This window comes from Clavelina lepadiformis, chromosome 6 (genome assembly GCF_947623445.1).
Source record: "Clavelina lepadiformis chromosome 6, kaClaLepa1.1, whole genome shotgun sequence".
In the NCBI taxonomy this organism is placed as follows: domain Eukaryota; kingdom Metazoa; phylum Chordata; class Ascidiacea; order Aplousobranchia; family Clavelinidae; genus Clavelina; species Clavelina lepadiformis.
In genome coordinates this window covers 19,017,095-19,041,205 of record NC_135245.1, presented here as the reverse complement: position 1 = coordinate 19,041,205, position 24,111 = coordinate 19,017,095, and the positions used below count along the sequence as shown (strand labels likewise).

The window sequence follows — 24,111 nt, the reverse complement described above, 5'->3', positions numbered from 1 at the left end:
ATACCAACGTAATTAAGAAAGGAGCTTGTACAAGGCGTTGTAGACGACTTCTAAGCTTCGTGCGGGGCAGTAAAGCGATCATTACATACGAATAATGCCAAAGGGTGAGGTGATCAATAAGCGAGCATTGAGAATTGAATTCCGTATCAACAGCACGTTATGGCCGCCCTTTCACAGACTCTCTTACGCACGATTTTGCAAAGTTTCAGAAAACGTTGTGAAGCTTCAACTTAAATTGAGTCGTTTTAACGCAATCTTAACACGATTTATCTTTAGAAAGTTATAAATCAGCGATTGTTAGGTTTGTAATTATATCTTCGTATAAAATCACCTACTAACCAACAGCTTTTACCAAATTAATTATGTCGACTGTAACTTGATAAAGGCGACATCGAGATTATTCTTATAATTTTTTTCATTGAGGAAGCCTGACATAATTTTTAAAAGGAAATCATTCCTTTTAATATAAAATTTTTTCGAATTTGTTTTAATATATTCAACTCTAAAGGTATGAACGAATAAAAATACTGTGTTGATAGTCCGTTTACTCACATATTACAACAAGTGTGATGTCACAGAAAAAAGATTGCGGCGTTATAGATAACAGTGTTTGAAAATCTTCGAGCGATTTTAAGACTCGATTTTAGAAAAAATGCGGTCAAATAATTTAGCCAGAAGTGAGTATGCAGAGAGATCGTATTTGGCAAACAAGCGGCCATGACACGCCGAAAACAAACCATAGCTCGACAGAAATTGAAGTCAAGTTTATTTATATTTAACTCTGGTTCCACGTTTGAAAATAACAATTTATGTGAAAACGTGGACGAGTCACTTAAAATCAAAACCAGGGCGTTGCAACTTGTTTAGATAAGTAACTTAGTTGTTTAAATATTTTTCTGATGTCTTGACTAATACGTTGACACATCGGGCATTAACATAAACTCACTCCAAATATAGGCAATTACTCTTTGACCAACCCTTTCCACTGCAGCCTTAAAGCGTTTTAATTAAATGTTTTTTCACGTATGCGGTGTGAACTATGGCCTTTAGATATCAAAGCAAACCTTGATGACGTCATGAATGCTTGTTATGACGAGAAAAAAACAACTCAAACCAAAGTCACGTAAAGCGTTATAGAAGACTTGGTAGCCCACAAAAGGATTACCCATTTTGTACAAATCATAAACTGCGCGTCGTCACAATGCTGACTTGACACAAACTTTATCCTCATATTTCAATAGTATGGTTTACCCTTCACAGTCAGCTATATTAATGCTTTGAGATTTTTTATCTGAATCAAATTTTCGAATGTATTTTCTGGTTAACCTTGTTTTGCACGTATCTTCTCTCAGAGAAGTATTTTACTAGAATCTTAAAATCTAAGATTTCTCTACATCAATAAATCACAACTTTAACCATTATGTTCATTAGCAGCAAAAACAATAATAAACCAATAAACATCTGGTTCCACTTCTAAAGAACACTTGTTTTTGCCAAGTCACTAGTTCATACAAATATGTCTTTTCTCAATGCATTAACGTCTGACTGTTTCTTATCATATCCACCTCCATATTCCGTAACAAGCTTATACTGCATTAAACATGAAAGAAAAATTGTTTTTAACGACCAACAAACCGATTAATCACATTTTCTGGGCAATAAACTCCCATATAAATGGTCTCATCGTATTACACCTGTACCGTACCGCGAGCGACCAACGAGAAATGGGCGTTGCGATTAAATATCGGACGAAATTGCTGACAAGTGAAAACTTTACGGCGCTACCGACGTCCAGGTTGCCCAGAGCAATATGGACAGAATCAAGTTAAGTTGTTAAGCTCTTGCCAGCACGTGCGTTCTGCAACTGATCAAATCTTGTTAGACGACATGTAGTTGTAGCCAACATATCGCCGACCTGGAACTTTTTCGTCTCCGAATATGCCTCGAATAAACATTAAAATTCCTTGACTGTGAGAGGTCTCAGAATGAGTTAAGTGGGCCCTTAAGCTAATCAACGCTTAATTACCGTTTCAACAAGATTACATTTTGTCATTTTGCAACTATATGAGACATAATTGTAATATTAAGCGCCAATTTATATAAACAAAGCTTGAATATTAGAATCATTTTGGTCAAAAGCATATTATAGACTAATTAATCATATGTACATAAATTGCTATCTACTGCGCAGTTTTAAGTGATATTTTGCTATAATGCCGATGATAATGCCTGATAATAATCATTTTCTGTATAACTGCAACAATAATTTCAACCGTTTAAATAAACAAAATAAATCATTTCAAACCAGTTTTTTTAATCTAGGCAGGAAATACCTTTGCTATTAAACTGCGGCAACAATGCGGTTAGAAAAAAAACAAAAATTAACTTCAAAATCCTGCTTCCGCCCCGGGGTGGGAACATTTTCTCAACAAAATAAAAGGGGTGTTAATTTCGTTGATGACGGCATCGCTATAGCAACATCCGCCCCTTTTTCGTCCAATAAGAAAGCTTTGAACGGTTTCACGAACTTCGCATAGGGCTATATCGCTATACCTTCTTTAGGGAGCTTTGCAAATAAGTAGGTGTCACGCGGTTACGAGCTTATCTCATAATTGTCGACATTGAGTTATGGCTTGTCCTTGAAATAACTTTTAACAGTGGAATGTGCGGAGTTGACTAATTTTTCGATGATACAAGTGGCGCGTTGAAGGTTTTTTCCACAAACGAAATCGTTTATTTTGCAGCAGAATCTTAATGATATAATATCTGATAAAATAGGTAGCTGTTACCGCTCGTAATTATAATTTAACTAACGGTGAGAATACTTCCAGTGAAGCATCCAGCGACCAAAACAGAGGACTAACCCAGGGCGTTTGTAAGGACGATTTTCTTTAACTTTTAGCTCGGATTTTTCGCAAGGACTTCTAGCAAAGCGTGCCATAACACTTGTACAATGTGTAACGAGACGTGGTGTAATTATACGCTGTCCATGCTATATGGTGACCACAAGTATGACTAGAGCAACATATCATGTTTTTTTTATAAGAATATCAAGTAAGAAATATAGGCAAAAGCAAAGATATTGAGAAGACGACATAAACTATCTTTTGCAAAGAAGCATGATGCCACATGAAGAAAATTATAATACGTGATTAATTGATGTTGCACATTGAAGACAAAAAAAACTCGTTGGTTGTGAAAAGGGGTTACCACATAGGGGTACCTGCATTCCCAGTGTTAAATCTGCATTCTTCAGGAATGCATTATCTCTGCGAGAGAAACCTCGATGTGCAACACAATAGTTTCCTAGGATGTGTTGCGGCCATTAAACCCCAGGATTCCAGTTTTATGTTTCCATTTTGTCTCCAGAATTATTATTTCTGTATTGGTCATGTTACTTTAGCAAAATATCAGTTAAAGGCGAAGTTATAGAAGAAGGCTTAAAACGAGACATGATGTTGCGGTCAAACCTCTCTATCTTTTCTCTTTACCTTCGTTTTACGTGCAACGTATCATGGCTACCAAGCAATGTATTGTAATAACGACACCTTACACTTACTTCAATCGATATATTTGAAGTTGTAACCGATGTTATTGAACGAAATAGTTTATCGCTGAACATCTGGAATCTGTTGGAAAACCCCATGCGCTACACAATCATGCACATGTCGCATTCCAAGGGGTTATAACCAAAACAAACTATTTTTATGCGAGTGCGCAACAGAGGAACTATACAGTTTTATACGGGCTGTGCTGGTAGTTTTTATAAGAAACTATGTGATCAACTTAATTGCTGTTTTCCTATGTCTTTGTAGCATCTAAGAATCTACACGAAGATGCCCGGTAGCTTAACAGAGGAACAGTAAGTTTGAGAATCAGTGTTAACAAAACTACGCAACCCTGTCGTTAAATCTGGTTTCAGGTTATTCCTGCAACTTATTTTTATACATACTGCCGCTTAGCGGATGAATATAAAGTTTAAATAACCGAATGGTGGTTCTATAGCTTTGTATCAAATTTTAAATGCCAAAGCGTTCGGGTTCGTAACGCAATGTTTGGTCTTGTGGGTGATACTGAAGTAACGGTTGTTTGTTAACTACACGTTCCCGTTGTATTATCAGAAGGTTAAAATTATTCTGATTGAAGCCTTAAGTTTTGGTTTCCAAAGCAAACCCCCAAAATTTATAACTTCCTTACAACACTTTCAAGGCCGCTTAATCTCTCTCTACGCCTACATACGATAAACCTTTATTCAAGTCTTTATTTTACTAAAGCGTATGATTCGTTCATATTTTCACCATCTTAATCAAAACATATCGAGCGGCAAATTTTGCTGTAACGTCACCTTAAATGAACTTTGGAACTGCATTGTACATTTCAAAAGAATTGACCACTTGGTGTTGACACAGAGTAACTTAGTTGGTATTTTACATTTTATGACTTAGCGCTATGCCGAGCTGAAGCAAAATTGCGGATGTTTTGACTTTTGCGTCGAAGAATTTGTTGAAAACTATTTTGAATTAAAGTTTGTTGACGGAAAAACGATATAAAAATATAACAAATAAACAACCAGCTTTCGTCTGAAAGCAAACAATGTCGACAACAATTATTTATCGGTCTTTAAGCTTCCCACCTTTTTCAATATCCTCTTTTTCTTTCAAAATCCTAATTTTTTTACATTTTTAATTATGACGTATGACGAATTATGATATGAATAAACGTATCACCATGCAAGACAATAGGACTGCAAGCACCTTGTCCACAACGACCAAATGTAAAATGATCCCAGAATAATAGCAACTGGTTTTGGTTATTTATTCCAAACAAAAGTGCATCTTCAGGTAACGCCACTGGCCAGCTTAATTGTGACAATATCCAGGGTGAGAACAATAGTTTATATTAAATTATATGCGGAATTATTTACATTTCATTCCGACCTTCAACATTGTGCAGGTCCTGAGCAATTATTACATAAAAACATAAATCTGCCTCTGTCACCCTTAACCCGAGCAGTACAGTGTTGTGAGCAATTGTCCTGAGAGTGATGGTTGCTACGAAAACGCTTTTTCTTTCCTGTTCGTCTGTAGCGCCGCTCGCGGTGGTTTTCTAACAGCATTAACGATAAAAGATGACGCGCCTGCGTTGTACAAGGAAATTACTATATTTTGGATTCCTTGCCTGAAAGTAAAACTCTAATTTTCAACACGTTACCTTTATTCTTTATCCTGACATATTTCAACCATTTGCTTCTATTATTGAATTCATAAAATTTTCTAAGGAGAGAGCGTGTTATAAGCCTCGCAGAGTTAATATATTCCATTGACGCGAATAACAAAATATACGTAATTAGGTTACGCTATTATACATGACAAAATTTACAATCGTATTTTCCAAACTTCAATTTTTAAATTCTTTTCTTCATTTTGAATATAACAGCAATTGTTAAATATTGATTTTCCCTGATGACTTGCTTGGAAATTCCCAGGAGATATCATCGAATGGACAATAAACTAATAGATCAGGCGGAATTGCGCACATACTGGCACAACATTATATCTCCTGTGACGTCATTAGACGTAACAAACTTTATCACGATTTTACGACTGGTGATATTAAATTTTCTTTAAAACTTGCATTACCTTTGGTTTTATCATAGACCTGTCAATTTAAAAGGTTTTATTGATATCTTCGAAAAACAAACTTTTCGTAGACAATAATATTTACATTTCACGGGAAAGCAAAACTCTCCCCGTATATGTATATTTGACATCTGTTTGACGCTTTCGTCATTCGAGTCAAACAAACTGGTTAATAAGTTTTGTAAAGAAGTGGTACGTTCTATACGGCCGACGGTCAATTGCTTAATCGAAAATCCTTCACAGAGCAAGACGATAAGCCTAAAAGCTGATACAAGTGTTGATGTCGAGAAGCGGCAGACTTTTATAACCGCAGCTAACTACACAAGAGTATTTAAAATAAATTGTGGTTTCTTTCTCACCGTGCTTACTGAGTAAGCGAAGAGTTTCTTAATCTTCTTAAGCGAATGCAAAATTGCAGCATCCATGTGCAATTACGAGCATAAACCTTGAACTCATTTTTAACGGTCAAATAGGGTCATAAATTTTCGCTGAGAACGACACCATAGTGATAAAGTTATGGACATTTAAATTTTACACTGAATGTTGTCTTACGCGTTTCTATTGACACACATTTACCTTTACAGTAAAGTCATGTCAGCAATATAAAGCCCTTACACAGAAGATTCTGGTTAAAACGATGTCATAGATGGCTTTATGTTTGTGAGAACCATAATGCAATATACTGTAAGTGGACGATAGTGCAGTGCGAAGATTATATTGTGTACATAAGATGCGTCGTGGTAAGTTATAACTTCTGGAATTATAAAACAAATGCACGTAAAAATTTATACCAAGTTGCAGACAAGGTATTCAACTTGGTTAACATTTTTTAAATAATTATCATCAAAGAATTCATCCATTTCCTGTTTGTGTTTCATCGTAATTTTCTAAAAAACAATTAAAAATAGTAATTAATTTGAGGAAGTCAAGCCTCGTATAAAGATTCAGTTTTCAGACATTTGCTTTCAAAGTTAATCGTTTGTTTGCATTGACTGCAAAACTGGGACTTCAAACTCAGTCAAACCCTGGTGAAGAGAAAACACTAAAAGCATTCCATTGACGTGGTCAAGAATTTTAAACGGTTGTTGGAGAGACAACAGCTAGATTGTAAGTCAAACGTAGACTGAAAAGTCTCTCAGTCTTTGTTTATAATGAAGTCGGTGACCAAACGCTGATCAAAAACTCTATCGTGTTATGCAAATATGAAGTAGGAGCAGCACAGAAAGGAAAGAAGGCCTCAGCAAACACGACGTACCGTCGCCTGTGTTTGTGGTTGGGCCCAGTTTAAGACCTGTTACTATGAAGATACTGGGAGTGTTTTGGAAAGTAAAGAAACGTCTCGTGCTGTGGTATTCGGTTTATTGCGTATTAAGCGTTCACAAAGGAATAGTTTGGAGATGTCTGCAGGCAGCATTTTAACTGGTTGGTGAAAAGATTCATGACCAATCGATGTGGTTAAATGAAATATTCATAAATTCGCTAAAAAGACCAACCAGTCGCCTTAAATAGAACAAAGCTGAGCATCCAATGTCAAAGCTTATTTGACAAAATCTAGTAAGTGTGAGGCAATAACTTTAACTTTCTTTATCACTTGTGTTGACAATAATCTTCAAGATCGTCTTAATCAATGTAATTCTGCCAGATTTATTAGATTTGAGCAGGCATAAGTCACGTTTGCTTAATTTTCTGACTTATATTGACTGATGGCGACGAGTCTTTATTGTAGCCATATCACAGATAATCCTTGTAAGAGATTGTATGTACAATTGTACAATGCACACAAGGCTGTCACACTTTAATTGATATGCCCCGAATTCCCACGATAGAAATAATTACTTGGCCATGCCGATGGTCGTTTCTTGTATAAAAAGCTGAAGAGAAAACTGTTGCAGTTTTGATTGAATGGCTCCTGACTACATTACCACATTATATTTGTATAAAGTTGAGCAAAACTTGTGTTTCAAAATCAAATGAAAATGAAGTGAATGTCGAAATAGGCAGTAAGGTCGTTATTTTACAACTTTGGCTTCACGGACCCAGCCACTTTCTAAACAGAAGATCCATTCAACCTTTCAAGACAGATTTAGCATGGAGCTAATTACACAAAGAAACTAAGTTAAGGATATAAGCCCAGCAATGCAACGAAAAACGTTGATATATATAACGTCAGTTGTTATGCATTGCGGGGAAAACTAACTTAGAATGTTGCTTTGCAAAAAGAAGCAGTAGATGGTATAAATGTTTAGTTTTTCGGTGTCCAAACATAGGAAGACCACAAAGGTGGTCAATTCTAAAACATGACCCACAAGGGTGGTCGTTCATTGTGCTCTATCACTACAAACGTTGTATACAAATAGTGACAGCTGTTTACAAGACATTGATAACAAGAGAAGTGTCTGATTTCGTTTAGAGACTGTTTTTTTGTGCTTATTACGCGGTGTTTGTGCCACAAGTTTGTAAGCGTTCTGTCCAAATTTAGACTTTTATTTCTCATGTGATGATCGATAAATGTAAACTAAATGAAGGAAATGTTTACGACTAGAAATTCTTAAGTAAAATGTAAAACAGTAAAATTGCAAGAAGGACAATGCTTGTGAATGACGAGTCGACTGTAACTGTTTCCGTATGCGCTGCTCATAGTTTTGCGTCTGAATTATTGATGATGACTTTTAAATAGTACCGGTCCAGTTAAAATAAGGATTTAAAAGTCCAATTGTGAATAATATATAGTGCGGGCTTCTAAAATCTCATTTTAATGTCTTGTAAATGCAAATCCTATTAATTATTGTATGACTCCTTTTCTATTGTGATGTCATCATACAGTAATAGGGTTTAGCAAAGACCCGGCGTTTTTGTATAATCGCATTCAAATCGTCATAAATATTAAAATAACAGCGTTGGTTAGTCATAAAATTAGGGCTTTTATGCAAAATAAGGGTTTGTATTGACCATCTAGAATTCTAGAATCTAGATTATGCGTGGTGACAGACTATAATTAAATTACAACATGTTTTTCAAAAAGTAAAATTGTTGTTTCTGATAAGAAATTACAACTTTGTCGAGCATGCACATACACAGACTGCAATTTACTCTGTTTAAAAACAGCATTAAACGTTGCATTATCAAGTAGCGATAGATGCAATAATCACTGTAATTAGTCTGACCTCATATTTCCGAGCCAGTAAAGTTTGAGATTACAATTTAGTTAAGACGACTTTCAAAATGAAGGAGACCGCAAAGTTAACACAGTCACCCGTACTACTTATGTTATTCTAAAGATACTTAATTATATCAGACAGAATTAGTAAAATAAAAGGTAATACAACTTATTAACCTGTTTTGAAATTCGAAATCACAACTGAAAACTACTGTGAGTAGAGTATGCTAATTATTGTGAAGTACGGTTCCTTATAATATCTTGCTATGTGTTACAAAAGACTCTATTGCTCTTTTGTCCCGCTTAAAATAACTGATTATTACTAGACAAAGGAAATTCAAAGCGCCATTTCCCATGCATTAAAGACGAAAGTGTGGCAGATGCAGTTCCTTTGTTTAGCTTCGTTTGCCAAACTTTCCACCCTTTCAGACCTAATTATCTAGGGTTGGCGTGATCTAAAAGAAGCCAAGACAGAAGCGTTCATGCGTTTAATGAAAATATAATTCAAGCTATCATCGTCTATTTTAAACAATTTTTGAAGATAGCAGTGTAGAGAGGCTTTATTATCGTATACCTTTCATCTGAAGGATGTGTCTTGTATTTATGACACGGTTTATACCTTGCAATATATTATGGTATACGTTTGTGAATCACCCTGGTATCAATTACAACATAAAAGCCATTTAACTGTTTGATATTTTTCTCTGAGTAATTTAACAGGTAAAATCGTTTTTGTTCGAATTCGATTCTAAAGAGAAAGGGATTTCTTGTCGGTAAAGGTGTTTTGTGTAGACTGTAGACCACTTTAGAGGCAATACACACATAAATAATTTCCGGGGACAGACGTAAAACTCAACCCTATTTAGATTAAATAGTGCATACAGGAATTGCAAACGATTATGTCGTCATCATCAAGTACCGCCACGCACGTAACAAACAAAGTTCGGGTTACCCCCGTCACAATTCCACTTATTTTTTCCTTTTTCAAACAACAACGTGCCACGACTGATAAAAGAAGACCATTAGCTGACGGCACCAGTTTGTGCGGCTTGGTCTGAGGGTGAGATCATATATTATACTGTAGTACTCGCGAAAGTTTGATTTGATCTAAGTTTCACATTTAGAAATAGCTTAGAACATTTCGTTTACGTTGCATATATGGATGAATCGGTTATTTTACTATAACGGAAAAGGGCGTTACTATATATGCATCCCTATCAGACTACAATGTCCGTGTTTAGTTTATCGGAACTTTCTAGGGTTTTAATCGTTTTACTATTTTGCACAGATTTTTAAAATACTTTCTTTTATTAAGCCATAGAAATCTGATAACCTTTAAGTTTTTTTATCGTAAAAATGCAATAGCGACGTCAAAACATGAAGTTTTCCACAGTAGTTGATGACGTCACCAGAACGTTGAAGGATCTTAACTCAACAGGTTGGCCAAATTTCGCCACTTATAGAAAAATTTGTGACTAGTACTGGTTTTGCCTACAACTTTAGTTTAGTTGCAAGCAGTGTTTTATGGATTAAAAAGAAAAAGTCCTTATTGGGGCATGCGGACAATCTTTGATCTAGCTGCCAATTTCACTTTCTTTCAAAGTAACAAACTTCAATATTACTCAGACAGCCTCATATCAACGTCTTTGTTTAACGCCGTTAAAGTTTGATTGTTTTTGCCTTTAATTGCGTCGAATTTCTAGCTCCGTGCCAGGTTATTGTACGGTTAAGGGCAGTTTACAGTAAATTTAATGAGGTCTTCACAGTAACTTTTACTGCTACTTTTTCCTTTGTTCAAAAACAGTGCCGCTCATATTTACGAGTAGCAAGTATTCACGCAAGAAAACGTGTCAAATAAGACAAGTTTAAGTCTATGGATAAGTTACATTGCTACCTTTTACGACTACCATTGTGATCTAAAATCGCTTTTACGATTTTAAAGACGACCACCCTACCAACGACCATGAAGAAGCAGACCTGGACGAAACAACTTTCCCGCATTACAAGAGGGTGTCGGACTATCTGTTGGGAACTTGCATTGGAGAAGGGTCCTTCGCCAAAGTTCGGGTGGGGCTTCATCGTCCAACAAAAGAAAAGGTACCGTTTGTGCGTTTTCTTTGTGATTTCTAATACGTTTCTTTATGACGTTTTTCTTCCTAATGTAATCTGCTCTTTTGGCACTGTTTAAATAGTCTACTGCTACTCTGATTGCAAATTTTGATTTTTCATTCAACCATAGTGGCGTGAAGCGCGAATTACAGCGATTATAGTCACATCCGGTGTAAAATCGATATGTGAACCTTTCGCCACAAATGCTGTCGTAATTTCCGTTTTAACTTAAATCGCCGACAACGTTGATGAAAATCTTCTAAAATAAGCTAACCTGCATTAATGCAAGATTTTCCATGCATCGCTGCACACATGCACAGGTTCATTTATTAAGTAATAATGGGCTTTGTCCAAATACAGGCAAAACATCAAGCCTAGTAAATTATCCCTGCATGTAAGCACAAAGCAAACTCATACGTTTGTCGTATAAACGCGAATCACCATGTCTGCAGACAAGGTAAATAGTGGTCATGTACACAGCGCGTGTTACTTGCATGGGGGTCTACAAACATCTGGCTACAGATTAATTGCTGAAAACAACAGATCTTTCCATATATGCAGAACCTTTACAGAAGCTTTCCGCGAAATTGATCTAGAAGGCGTTTGTCGTATGACGCCAATATTAAGTATTCAAGCGCCGTTAATTTATTAGTGACGTAATAATAACATCATTGTGTGCTGTCACTTTAAATTTTAACAAATCTTGTGAAGGCGCTGCATCTGTAGGCGCTGCATCTGTAGGCGCTGCATCTGTAGGCGCTGCATCAACTAAACAAGAGACCGCAAAATTGCCCTGTCCTTCAAACTCGTATGACCTTAGCCTGGGTGACAGTTTTCAAATATTCGTCAATTGTTGCAGGTGGCTGTGAAAGTAATTAACAAGACGAAGGCCAAGAAGGACAGCTATGTGTACAGAAACCTCCACAGAGAGGGAAAGATTATGCAAATGATCCAGCATCCTAACATAGTTCAAGTGTATGACATTCTAGAAACTGGAAACAACTATTATCTTGTCACAGAACTCTGTACCGGTGGGGAACTCATTGATATCGTTTCAGAAAAGGTACTAGTGTTACATCACAAAAGAAATGCGCCTAGAATGACGCTGGAAAATTATGGGTTTTAGATGAAAATCCGTTACAACAATATTTCATTAAGCCGAGGCGTATGCTGCGTAATAATAAGGTTCCTCCACCCTTAAATCTGTACTTAAAGTTGGCCGTGTTATGTACAGGGTTCCCTACCGGAAAGCACTGTTCGAAAATATATGTACCAGCTGGTGAACGCAGTTGCCTACCTACATGGAAGGAAGATCGTACACAGGTAATGCATTGATTTTCAAGCCTACTTTTAACATTGATCTGTTTATTTCAAATTTACGTCGTCTTTTTCAAGCTTGGAGCCATGTTTTTGCTGAATCAGTCGCAAAGAAATTCAAAAAAGATTACTCACGTCAAAACTGTTTTACTTTAATCACTTAATGCATTCGCAAATTGACGTCGCCTATTACATAACAATCCATCAAAGCAAATGGACCCTATACGTAACAATGCGAATTAAACCTGGCACTTTTAAAGCGCAATCACTCAACAAATTAAATAGGTTTCAATCATAGGAAATGTTTATATAGATTAGCTAAATGTATTCAGCTAATTGCTAACATGCAAACTCGATTTAACATTGCTCTAATTTAGGACAGAATTTTTTTTAACTTGCGACAAAACTTCAAACGTCTTCAATTTACTTATAAATTGCATGAGTGTATGTTGTAATGGATGAGATCTTGCCTCGTCTGTGAGGGAACTCATTACAGCCCTTCATTCGCTATCTTTGCTCTGATGTAACAATGACGCTTAGTGACGTGAAAAACCCACTTACAACAACGAACCAGATAGATTTGAATGGCAGTGTAAATGGCGTGCTAAGATAATCCCCAACCCTGCTGAGGCGAGCAAAAGAAAATTTTAATTGGGAAAAATCGATAAGAAATTTCTAACCTCCCGCAAATGGTCACTTGTCGACGCTTATGGTCAGAGTTTGAAGGGTAAATTGTTTTCCGTTTTTTAAGAGCGCTGACGCAATCTGTGCCTTTAACCTGTGACGTCACCATGTTGATTGTTAGAGCACAGCGATGTTTCCGACCCGACGAAGAATAATAACATATAAACTGTAAACCGTAGGACACTGATTGTTATTTAGCTCTAAACGTGAATTATTGTAAGCATTTGGTTCACTGCGCCTCAGTCTGAAAGCTGTTGCTTCATAATAACACAGGGCGGAGTTACCATGGCCAATTTTGATATCTGTTTGCTTGGCCGGGTTAAGAGTAGGCCTATTTTAAGGTTTTGACAAGCAAATGACACATGTAGCAAATAGTTTAAGATAAGATTTGTCGCTTGTCACGCACCGTTCCTGGTGTTGAGTAGTTTGCCGGTTCGGAGTCATACAGGCTTTGGGCGTGGACATAAACTGCAAATAATAATATTTTCGTCCTAATATTTGTACAATTGATGAAACAGAGTCTTCACAAAGCCGGCGACGGAAAAAGTTACTTTCGTCTTGTTGAATGTTATCTCGAAAAAACTCCGAAACGGAACTGTTTTGGAGCTAACATGCAAATAAACGTCATGGCTCAATCAGGTCTTTAGACGCGACAAATATTTTTAAGCTAACGTAATGTGCCTGTATGAAAACTTACAGCTACACATCACCCTCAAATGCTTTGTATAATTTCCAGCTGTTGAAATCTTTTTGCTGATTGAGAAACTGGTAGCACGGTTCGTGGGGAAACTCAGTCTGTTTGGTTGCGGTTTCGGCACCGACATGTCGGAACACGTCCACTTCGAAGAATGCTTCCTTTTTAAGTTTGATGGTTTTCTTACGTCAGTTTGAAACCTGGTCGTAAACTGAAGCCCTCGTAACTTCTGATAACATTCACTTGCAAATTGAAGAGATTATCGCGCAAAATTATCAGCAATTATCCTTTTGTTGGGTCTAATCCCTCTTTGGGTGATGAGTCGAATTCGTTGTCTACTTTGTTTGCTAAGCATCAAAAGCTGATACCGTGTCTTCCGGAATTGATTGAGGTCTTATTTACATCCTCAACCTTTGTCCGGAACGAATTTAAGGACCATAGTTTGATTTTGACGTTTAAACGTCTTTGAAAGGTTGATTTAAATTTAGAAACATCGTGTAACGTTTCGCTTTAGTTTGGTTGATGACATCTGTTGAAGTCGTAAGATAAAATATCGTAAATCTGCGCGTGACCACACGTTACGAGATCACCGGGGAAAGTCATGTTGATATTAAGATTCGCTGCTTTGGTCCAGGTTTCTTCAAACTCGTAAATTTTTCTTCCGTGACCGGGTGGTTTTCCAGTTGTAATGATTTTAATTTTACAATTTGTCGTCGTCTCTTTGCTGAGTTACCAGGAAATATTTTTAACCATTTGTCAAAAAATTATGGCATCACGTTGTCTTCAGTATAGATTGAATCTGAAAGCATTTTGTGCAGCTATTGAAGTTCTTATACGTCCTATATCAATGTTCTACATATTAGTTATATATTTTCCTGGAAAGTATCTTTGTTTTTGACGCGAATTTTTAATACTAAATTTCCACCAAACGCCAGTAGGAAACCATTATGTGCAAACCTGGAAGCCGTAAGTGACCTGGCAGGCAACATACCAGGGAATCCATTTTTTGTTATATTACTGGTAGTAAAGATAAACATGTCAGCAACAAGCACTAGAAAATACTTAACGATCAAAATAGAGACGTAAAGGGCCCGTGGATTACATTTAAGTTACTAAAGTTGTGTGTACGCTTTACACAGTGTCCCTATTTGATGCCATATATTCTTCTGCGTTTTGTGATTCCCGTAATCTTCCGTTGCTAAAGGTAATTCTTTGTATTAAGCTCTCCGTTCGATTTGATAGATAATAAACAAGCTCTTTGTATTTACTCGTTAAACGTTTAATGTGTCGTTTGTGAGAGGCTGTTTGCGCTCTACAAATACATCTTTTCTGTACCGGTCGTCTTCACCGCGACTGGCGCGATATTGAACAAACTTCTTCGTCAGTATGAGTGACTGTAAGGTTGCCAGATAACCCGCTTTTTACTGCGACGTAGCAACATTATAAATTTGAATCAATCTTGCCACGTTCAAACAAGATATCGTTAAAAATAATTCAAGAAGCAGTTTGCAAAACCATGTAGCACTTAAAATCCATGTAAGTGGTATTTACAGCATGATGGAAACATTGTTACTGTTGTTATAGTACTGGCTATTACGACTGTTTACCAAATTACGTTTTATCGTAAATGTATTTTTACAAATTTGTTACTTTCAAAACATTTGTAGTGAGCAAAGATTGGTGGACAATCACATGTTAAACGTTCTTAAAATTGACGTGCAAAAAGCACGTAAGGGTGAAAACAACTCTCTGCCCGCAACTGTGGTCTTGAAGATGAGATTAAAGTGTTTCCTAAGGGGCTTAATCTCATCCTAGCGTCGTATTTCTGCGGACATTTAAGCAGGAATGCGCATGGTCGTCCATGACACTAAAATATGTCTAGGGCTCTAGGCTATATACAAGGAGGAATGCCACGAATGTAGGCCTATCGGGCCCGCGTTCCAAACTGACGACTCTTTCGCTTATTTTTAGGATTTCCCTTTTAGTAAACGAATCGAACACGAGATTAAACGTACGTCATCCATATTATCTTATCTCTTTAAGAAGTATAGGGTTAGCTTATGGTGGGGGTGAGATCGCATTTTGTTCCCGATAAGGCGTTAAAATGTTAAGTGCAGGCATCTGTTACTGCATTGGAACCGTGTTGTTTAAACTGTAGATAAAGATGTGTCCTTTGCCGCATTGACAAATTACTTTTAAAGAATAATTGTGAGCTGTCATTGCGTAGCAAAACATAATTATCTGATGTAAGTTGTCACCGCTGTTGTACGCTCTTGCGCTTTTATGCGTTTCTGATTTTGTCTTACGCTATTATTGATCACATGATTGATCTGTTTTTCTGTTTTCAGAGATTTGAAGGTCGAAAACCTTTTACTTGATTCGGACGATAACTTGAAGATCATTGACTTCGGTCTCAGCAACACCGTGTCTCCACACTGCAGCGACATCTCGAGTTCACTTGCGACTCAATGCGGTAGCCCGGCATATGCCGCACCTGAGCTTCTTTCAAAGCGTACTTACGGGCCAAAAGTGGATGTTTGGTCCATGTAAGTTGATAAAAGCCCAACATTTGTTTTAGGTTGGTAGACTAAATCTTTCTTTAAAAAACTGTTGTATTTTTACACACAGAGGGGTCATAACCTACGCTTTGTTGGTGGGTAAACTTCCCTTTACAGTCGAACCCTTTCACATACCCAAACTTTGCAAGAAAATGTTAAGGGGGGAGATGAATCCTATTCCTTCCTTCATCTCGTCCCAATGCCGGTAAGAAGTGAAAAAGTGAAAAGCCAAAGTTAGGTTAAAGTCATGTTTTCTCTTTCACATTAGATGTAAAAATCACTTCTACACTTCCAACTCGTCTTTTGCGATCAGAATAAAAGTTATATCGAATTTCTCGTTTTCATCTTTATTTTGCAGGTTTTTCATCCGGAAGCTTCTTTCTCCTGATTACGTGAACAGGCCCTCCATCAGTGATGTCATTAAGCTCAAATGGATTTCGTCATATCAAGCTGACGTCAGAAAATCTTCGACGAGGCATTCCGTGCCGTCATTACTGATGTAAGTCGGAGGATACATATCTGTTAGCTTAGGAGTTAGCAAACCTGTCTGCCAAACATCAGAGTTTGCTTAACGTTTATTCTCTGTTTAGAGGCCGCATGTCCAGTGAAACAAATCAGGGGCGACGTTTAAGTGGGTTGCTTCCTCTGTCGTCTGCGCCGATTGACGCATCCGTCGTCAAGGAGATGGAAGCGTCATTTGGTTTCATTTCCGCTGAGGTGTTTCAGTGCGTTCAGAAGAACCAGCCCGGCCCAGTCCTGGCCACTTACCACTTACTCCTTCGAAAGAGGAAGAGCCCAAGGAGGAAGAGCAGCAGCCGGTATTCCCGCTCCATCCAAACTCACATCGAGAACAAGATCAACGACAGAATGAGGTCAAAAAAGAATGATGTCGTCATTCCGACGTCCCATTGTCAGCAGTCTGCAACCGACTCCGGTAGTTCCCCGGCAACAGAAGATGGTCTTTCTCTGACTCCTCCGTTATCAAATATTCGGACTCCTGATAACCTTGACATCTCAAGCAACGACAGCAAAGCGAAAACAAACGTCGATGACGTCACGGACGAAGAAATCTGTGTGAAGAAATATCAGCCTTCGTCATCACCTACCTTTAAAATGACTTCAACATCAGAACGAAGAAGTACTGATCGGTTTAAGGAAAATTCTACGACCAAAGGTCTTCCTCAACCAACATTCGCAGAAGATCCTGACAATGGTATCAATAAGGTCTCTGAAAGCAAAATAGAAGTGGAAGAGTCTTTAAAATTCAAAAACGACATCAAAGAGCATCAGGAAGAAAAGGAGTTGAACTCTTACAAGTCTCCTGCCAACATCTTCAACGATGAATCTCTAAAAAGACCGGAGATCAACGAGATGTTGGCCACTATGAAAAAGGCGCGGCAAGTTCTTCAGAGAAGACAGGAAGTTCATCAGCGCAACCGCCTTAACCTCAACAAACCTGCTGAGCAGGAGAAAATCACGACACAAAACATCAACCGCCTGACATCAGATCCAGCAGGAAGATATGGCTCTCGCGTGAGTCCTCGCTTCAGCAGGAAGTCCCTGCCGACCCGGAAAAGTGATCTCGGAGCGATTGAGCCTAGAAGCAGCTCCCAGCAAGGAAATCAAACGCAAGATTCTTCAATACTCACCACCCGATCTCCACTTCACCGTCCGGTCTCCCATAACAGCATCACTTCAAGGCTGGAGAGCAAATTCTTGGGCCAGCGTCATTTCATCTACACCCCTTCCTCACCCAACTCACCCCGGTACTCTCCTAACTGGCTCAAGAGCAACCATTCTAGTGAAAAGTCCAATCGAGTTAATAAATCAACGGCTCCAGCTAGCGGTCAGCATAATGCCCCCACCACCTTGCCAGTGATTGTTCCGAAAGCGATACCGGAATTGAGTCCGCCAAAGCAAGTGGCCCACAAAGCTGCTAATGGACACCCCCATTTGGTTAGAAGATCGTTACCGGCATCTCAGAACCACGTTGATGTTTCCACCAATAAGGTATCGCCACATCACACTTTCAAACCCGATCCGTTGAACCGTAACGGAAGGTCAGTGGACGTGAAAGGAACAACTGTTGTTTCGAGATGGCAGAGTTCCAAAGAGAAAGAACCAAAACGAGAGCATTTTGTAAATAAATCGCCTTACGGTTATTACGTCACTAAGAAGAATGAAGCACCCGTTGTGACGCAAAAACCACGAAAAGTAATATCAGAACCGATTGCCGCCGCGATTTCGTATCTCACTTCGACAAAAAATCGTGGATTTCGCAAAGACCAAACCGGTTTCAATCGACAAGGTAAACTTTCAAAGATCAAAATCTAAACTTGTACTGTGAGGAAAGCATTCAGTGATCGGTCATAGGATGGTCAAGGGAACGAAAACAAAGCACTTTGACATCTTATTGTCGTTTCAAAATGACTATAAAACAATAAAGATGTCACCTTTGCATATCTTGTTAAGCCATATTAATTTTCTTTAGTTTGTGTATTAAGTCATAGCGTAGAAAAATATTTCTTATTCCTCTTGTACACAAAATCGTTTTTTCGTGATAAATCGTGATTCTTTGAAAGATAACTCATGATAACACTCAGTATTTTCCTTGTGAGACCGCTACTTTAAGCTGTTCTGCGAATCCGTACACTCTTCAAACAGAAAATTGCAATAACTACGGAAAAGGTCAACATGCTTTCATATTTTAGTCTCTACCTGTTGGATCTTGTGATTGCGTTCTGGACCTGTGCAATTCTTCTGTATTTTGTGAATTCAGTTGCAGCAACAAGATTGTGTTTAGTGTTGTCTTCTTTCGCATAATGCCATCTCTTCAGTTATTGTGTTTTTTGTAGAATTAAACACCCCTGAAAGCCCCTAAATTTGTGGAGTTTTTTCTTAAACAAGCGCATAGAGCACGTTATAAGAAATATACCTTCATCATTTTATAGATTTTCCTTGTTAAGGCTAATCTGCCTTATTCATAAGTTACTCGTCTTAGAACGAACAAAATCTTTTACTGAGACCATAAATTGTGACGATACATACTGCAAATCTCCATGACGTGTGCATTTAAAAGGAAACGACAGTACGATTACGAACAGAATGAATTGTTTGACGCGCTTCCTTCTAAAATAGGCTACAAACCGCTATTGTTATTAAAACGGCAATTAGCGATGATCCGTAAGCGCCCTCACTTCGCAAATTCCACTGCTGTGGCCTGTAAGTGCTTAATTTAAACAAGCTTGTTTCAACAAGAATAGAGAGAAAGAAAAGCAGGGAACTAAAGAGTTGTAGTGAACGAGTGTTGGTAACTTAGAAAATTTTGGATACGTGTTTCGTAATTTTAATTTGTTGACGTTTTGTGTCAGCATCAGAAATCACGATCGAAATGCTCAATGATAAATTAAATTTCATCATGAACCCGACGTTTGGTTTAGCCATTCTGGTCATAATTATCAACATTTTTATCATATTGGCCGCAATTGGGGTGTGGCTGTTACTGGGAAAGGCGGACAAAAAAATCAAAGTAAAAAGTCGACTCCCCTTATTAAAGAAGACAGCACACACAAAGCTTCAAAAACCATGCTGTTAACTTTCTTCCGGTGCAGTCCATGTTGTATCCAACAGTGCCAGGCTGCTGGTGTCCACAAGAGTCTTGCACAGTCAATTTTCATACATCCTCTGAGGACTGCCACATTGTATTTTTGACTGATAGCTTACTTTGTTTGGAATTACCAGTTTCAAACTCTTAAAAACGCTTGCTTCGCTGTTTACAAACTGTAATATGAAGTTACTTTGCCTTGTCAACATATTTTTTTCTCGTGGGTGTGAAAACTGTTTGTTAATGCTTTTGGTATCTTTTTGATTCATTTTTCTTGCTGATACTTATGCATTGTTTCTTTAAAGCTCACCTGTTTGTATTTGTTGTACAATTTGAATGACATGCAATGTATTTCAAACAATTCTTCGAGATTCAAAATCTATAAGTACAAAAAACAGGGTACAGGTCCATGTGTGGGTTCGGTAGCGGAGTGGTTAAAGCGATGGGTTCTCAATAATACAACCCGTGATCGATACCTAGTGGCAGTTGTGCTTACGCTGTCGACCTCTGCTAGCGAACAAGGCACAAACTACGCTTTGCTCCTGTTCAGTAGTCATGGTGAACAAATCGAAATTCGGGAATCTATATAAAATCAAAAAATAAATGAAAAAGTTAGTGTCCACTTACACAAGGCTAGCTCGGTAACTGAGATAGTTCAATAGCACTACTCCATGCGCCAAAATAAATTTGCTTAGATATACGTTTTTGAACACGCTGTACCCAGAGATTCTCAAGAATTGCGTAATAGCGAACACTCACGCTATATAACCTACATACCTATATTACTAATCTGTTTCTGAAACACGATTACGGCTAACTTGAATCGTATTTACAGAAAAGCTTGGCCGAATTAACCAACTGCGGGGCCAGTGTCAAATAACCAAACATTTTAAGCTGTTTTAAAGCTGACTATAGAAATTTAAAAATGAATACGTTTTCAGCTGAATAACTCACTTGCTTGGGCCCTACAAAGTGCGGGCATGTGGCAATTGCCAATCTTGCCAGTAAACTCAAACCTAACACAAACACGAGCAACATTAAAACTAAAGCAAAGTAATAGCAACTTTCAGTGACGTATTCAAAAATGTGTTTTTGTGCTCCATTTATACTGTCAGAAAAAGAAAAACGAAAGAAATTCGCCGCCTCATTTCTATTAATTAGTTAATTAGTTTTTGCAGTCTGTCTCTATTTAGCAATCTCGCAGCAAACCCCGCAGCTATTATTGCGCAATTGAAATCTATGTTTATAGAAAAATATGCTATTTTTTGACAGAATTACGAGAATTATAAGAAAGACTACCGATTTTGCGATTTTTTAAGGATTTATGTGTTTTGTTATCAATTCGATAACAATCATGAATGAGTTTTAATTTAAATATTCACATCCCAGCACTTCCATTCTTTTCTACGATTTCTATGCCAAATTACCACGTGATTTCAATATGACGTCATTTATTTTCCATCCTGGATGCAGATTTTCGTAGTCGCGCGAAAGAAGTAGGGGTTGAAGGTTGCTACAACGATGGTGAAAACGTAGGTACTGTACATATTGTTTCTGTACTGCAGCTTACACTAGCGAAACAGAAGTTGCTTGCTCGCGCGTTGAATTAGGCTACTTTTTGTAGGTTTTGACTTAATCTATCAGAACACTATGTGAAATTGTCAACTTGAGTACGGTATGGTTTATCTCTGTCTATAGGGCTATAGGCTATGTCACAGTCTCAGTCTGTCATATTTGTGTACCGTATTGTATAGCCTATGCAAATCTGCCTGAAGCGTTAGGGTATACAGCAACGTACTATAGGCCTATCACAATTATATTACAGTTTTATAGCCAACTTGCACGTTTTAAACCGTGTAAGTTCTTGTTTTTCACTGTGATTTTTTCCCGATTTATGAATTGTCAACAACAATGAACGCTCTTTCATTGTGCAATAAATTTTTTTTCCTACTCACGGTTTAGAAAGAGAAGTATGGCAATTTTAAAGAAGAAATTATGTGTGCAGACACCCACATTTGGTGTGATGGCATGTACTTGAGCCTCAATTCTCTGTTAAGGCTAATAATCCTACTGGAAAGTTTGCACTCCAGAAAGTTGGTTTCTGTGCCAATTATTTTTGCCATTTCGCCCTATATTTTATATGATAAGCATTACATTGGCGTGGCGTAAATTTTGGGTCTTGTATACAAGTGCACAATCAGATGAGGTCACAATTTCAGTAGCCGGGGTCTAGTATGCAAAGGCATCCTGTGGTTGTGCACTTGTATATTAGACAAATTTTGACATTACATTTATTTGACATTACGTTTATTATCCGGCACTGTAAAAGCAAACTTTCCAGCAGGGCGAATGAGTATTTAACAAGCCAGCAGTCAGCAAGCTTTTACTTCTATTCTCCCATATCAGGCTCGAGTATTGAAGAACCTTTAAGTTGGAATGCAAAAGTACAAGAGACCACCTTTTACAAGTCAGTGGTGTTAAGTCAGACAAGTCTTTGTGTTAATGACAGACTGTAATGCATGATTGTGCCACAATTTCCACTATGTTTCTACATGGTGCATAGTTAATGGAGAAAAATATATACCATAGGCCATGATACCCAATTTCCAGTCTGCTCATTCTAAAAGATTAATGGAAAACTGGTGCAAAGATACATTCAGTTAAAGTCATTCTTCAGACAATTGGCTGCTGCGGTCCGTTAACTTTGTATATTTCTCATAAGCTCAACTACTTATGGCTCCATAGGCTGTAGCCTACATAGTTTTCACTTGCTTAAATTATTTTTTGTCTGTAGTGGAATGAGACCTATCCGCATTCACACCGACTTTTTTCATGCTCATATAGATTTATAGAAACTAGGCAAAGTTTTTTGCTCGAACACCAATTTATAATAAAGAAATACAAGGTGGATGTTTCAGTACATCCCGCCTAAACCTGTGTTACTCGCTTATCATTTCACTGCTGTACTTTTTTGTCTGCTTTTAAGTAGTTTTCTGGATTTATAAAATGCTTAAATTTAAATGCATATTTTCTATATGTAATATATTTTATATTATTTACAGTTACAGTTTTGTTAAGATTTTAAAAAAGCATAAAACATACACTTATTTTTACACCCTATATAAATAAATGTTTTATATATTTAGTAAGTCAGGATATAATGTATGTCAGGATATGAATGTATAATCATAATAGATTAAGATGTTTTATAAACTGGTATAACAGATCTACTCGTTAGATAGAAAAACTTTGGGTAACATGCTGCAGTATTATTGCGAAAATACTGTAATTGGCATATTTTAATATGCGCAAGTATATATACATATATTGTGTTTGTCAAAGGTGTCTGGGCTTGATTAGATGCATGTAGCTGCGGCCTAGTCTTCTTAAAAAAAAAACTGGCAAGAATGTGTGTAGCCTCTGTTCAGTTTTTCTTCATTATGGTTGTCCTGTTATTATATGTATATAATGTTTTTGTTTGCATCCATCCAGCATTTGCATCTTGCTTATATGCTCAGAATATTTTGGCATATTTTATTCATAATTAAACACTTTTGATCAGATATATATCCGTGATTTCTTCTTTTTGCACAGTCGTAGTAAGCGCAAAGATAATTTAGTATCAATGCAAATATAGTAGGCTATACTGGATGCCTAAGTTAATAATGTGAAGATAAGGAAATTAAACAATGTCTAGTGGAGTTATAATTAGTCATTCATTATTAGCAGTTGTGATGTGTCAAGTTATCTTTCCCAAAGACACTGAACTAATATCACCCTTAAGCTTTGTTTGTAGGCCTCTTGTCAAATGGATCCTTATCTGGTGTTGTTTGCGGGCTCTATCCTCTCTTCAAATTTTTGCACTATCATTTCCACAAAACTTTTGCCTACTTTGCAACTTGTGACCTTAATGTTTTACCAGTGATGTTGTTTAGTTACATACACAATGCCACTTAGATGCACATCATTTGTGAATTGAGTAAGGTATATATGTATATACAGTACATAGTGTAAATTGTAGATAATAATGCTGTCACATTGTTTTCAAAGTAATTGGTTTTGTTTATGCTTGCGATAGTCAGTGGACACAGCTTTACGCCAGTTTTAAAAACGTTAATATTGGAATATTTGCAAAGATAAACGCATTAAATTTTTGAAACTCTGTTTGTAACCTTTCTAATGATCAAAGTTTAGTTGCTGTTAATCTAATTAACACGATTGTTAATTGTGTCAGCAACTTTGTCACCTAATAAACCGTAAAAGTAACAGCCATCAAACTGTTATTGTCTAGTGGCCAGTCTTCAGCATTGCTGCCCATGCAATTTGTGCATGGCATTACATAAGAAAGA

At 37.3% G+C, this 24,111-nt stretch overlaps 1 protein-coding gene across 1 annotated transcript; it reads left to right on the top strand.

Annotated features, from left to right (window-relative positions):
- The first annotated feature begins 10,088 nt into the window (after positions 1-10,088).
- Positions 10,089-19,059, top strand: LOC143463073 (uncharacterized). Its single transcript, XM_076961437.1, has 8 exons — positions 10,089-10,234; positions 10,739-10,893; positions 11,765-11,968; positions 12,140-12,228; positions 15,949-16,146; positions 16,229-16,363; positions 16,517-16,657; positions 16,749-19,059. Exons 1-8 carry the CDS (start codon positions 10,174-10,176, stop codon positions 18,490-18,492), a joined length of 2,727 nt encoding a protein of 908 aa, XP_076817552.1. The 5' UTR covers positions 10,089-10,173; the 3' UTR covers positions 18,493-19,059.
- The last annotated feature ends 5,052 nt before the right edge of the window (positions 19,060-24,111 follow it).

Excerpts from the sequence above, each read along its gene's own strand:
- LOC143463073 (XM_076961437.1), top strand. The coding sequence starts at position 10,174 with ATGAAGTTTTCCACAGTAGTTGATGACGTCACCAGAACGTTGAAGGAT. Across the intron at positions 10,894-11,764 it reads ATCGTCCAACAAAAGAAAAG|GTGGCTGTGAAAGTAATTAA; the intron begins GTACCGTTTGTG and ends CAATTGTTGCAG. Across the intron at positions 16,658-16,748 it reads TCCGTGCCGTCATTACTGAT|AGGCCGCATGTCCAGTGAAA; the intron begins GTAAGTCGGAGG and ends TTCTCTGTTTAG.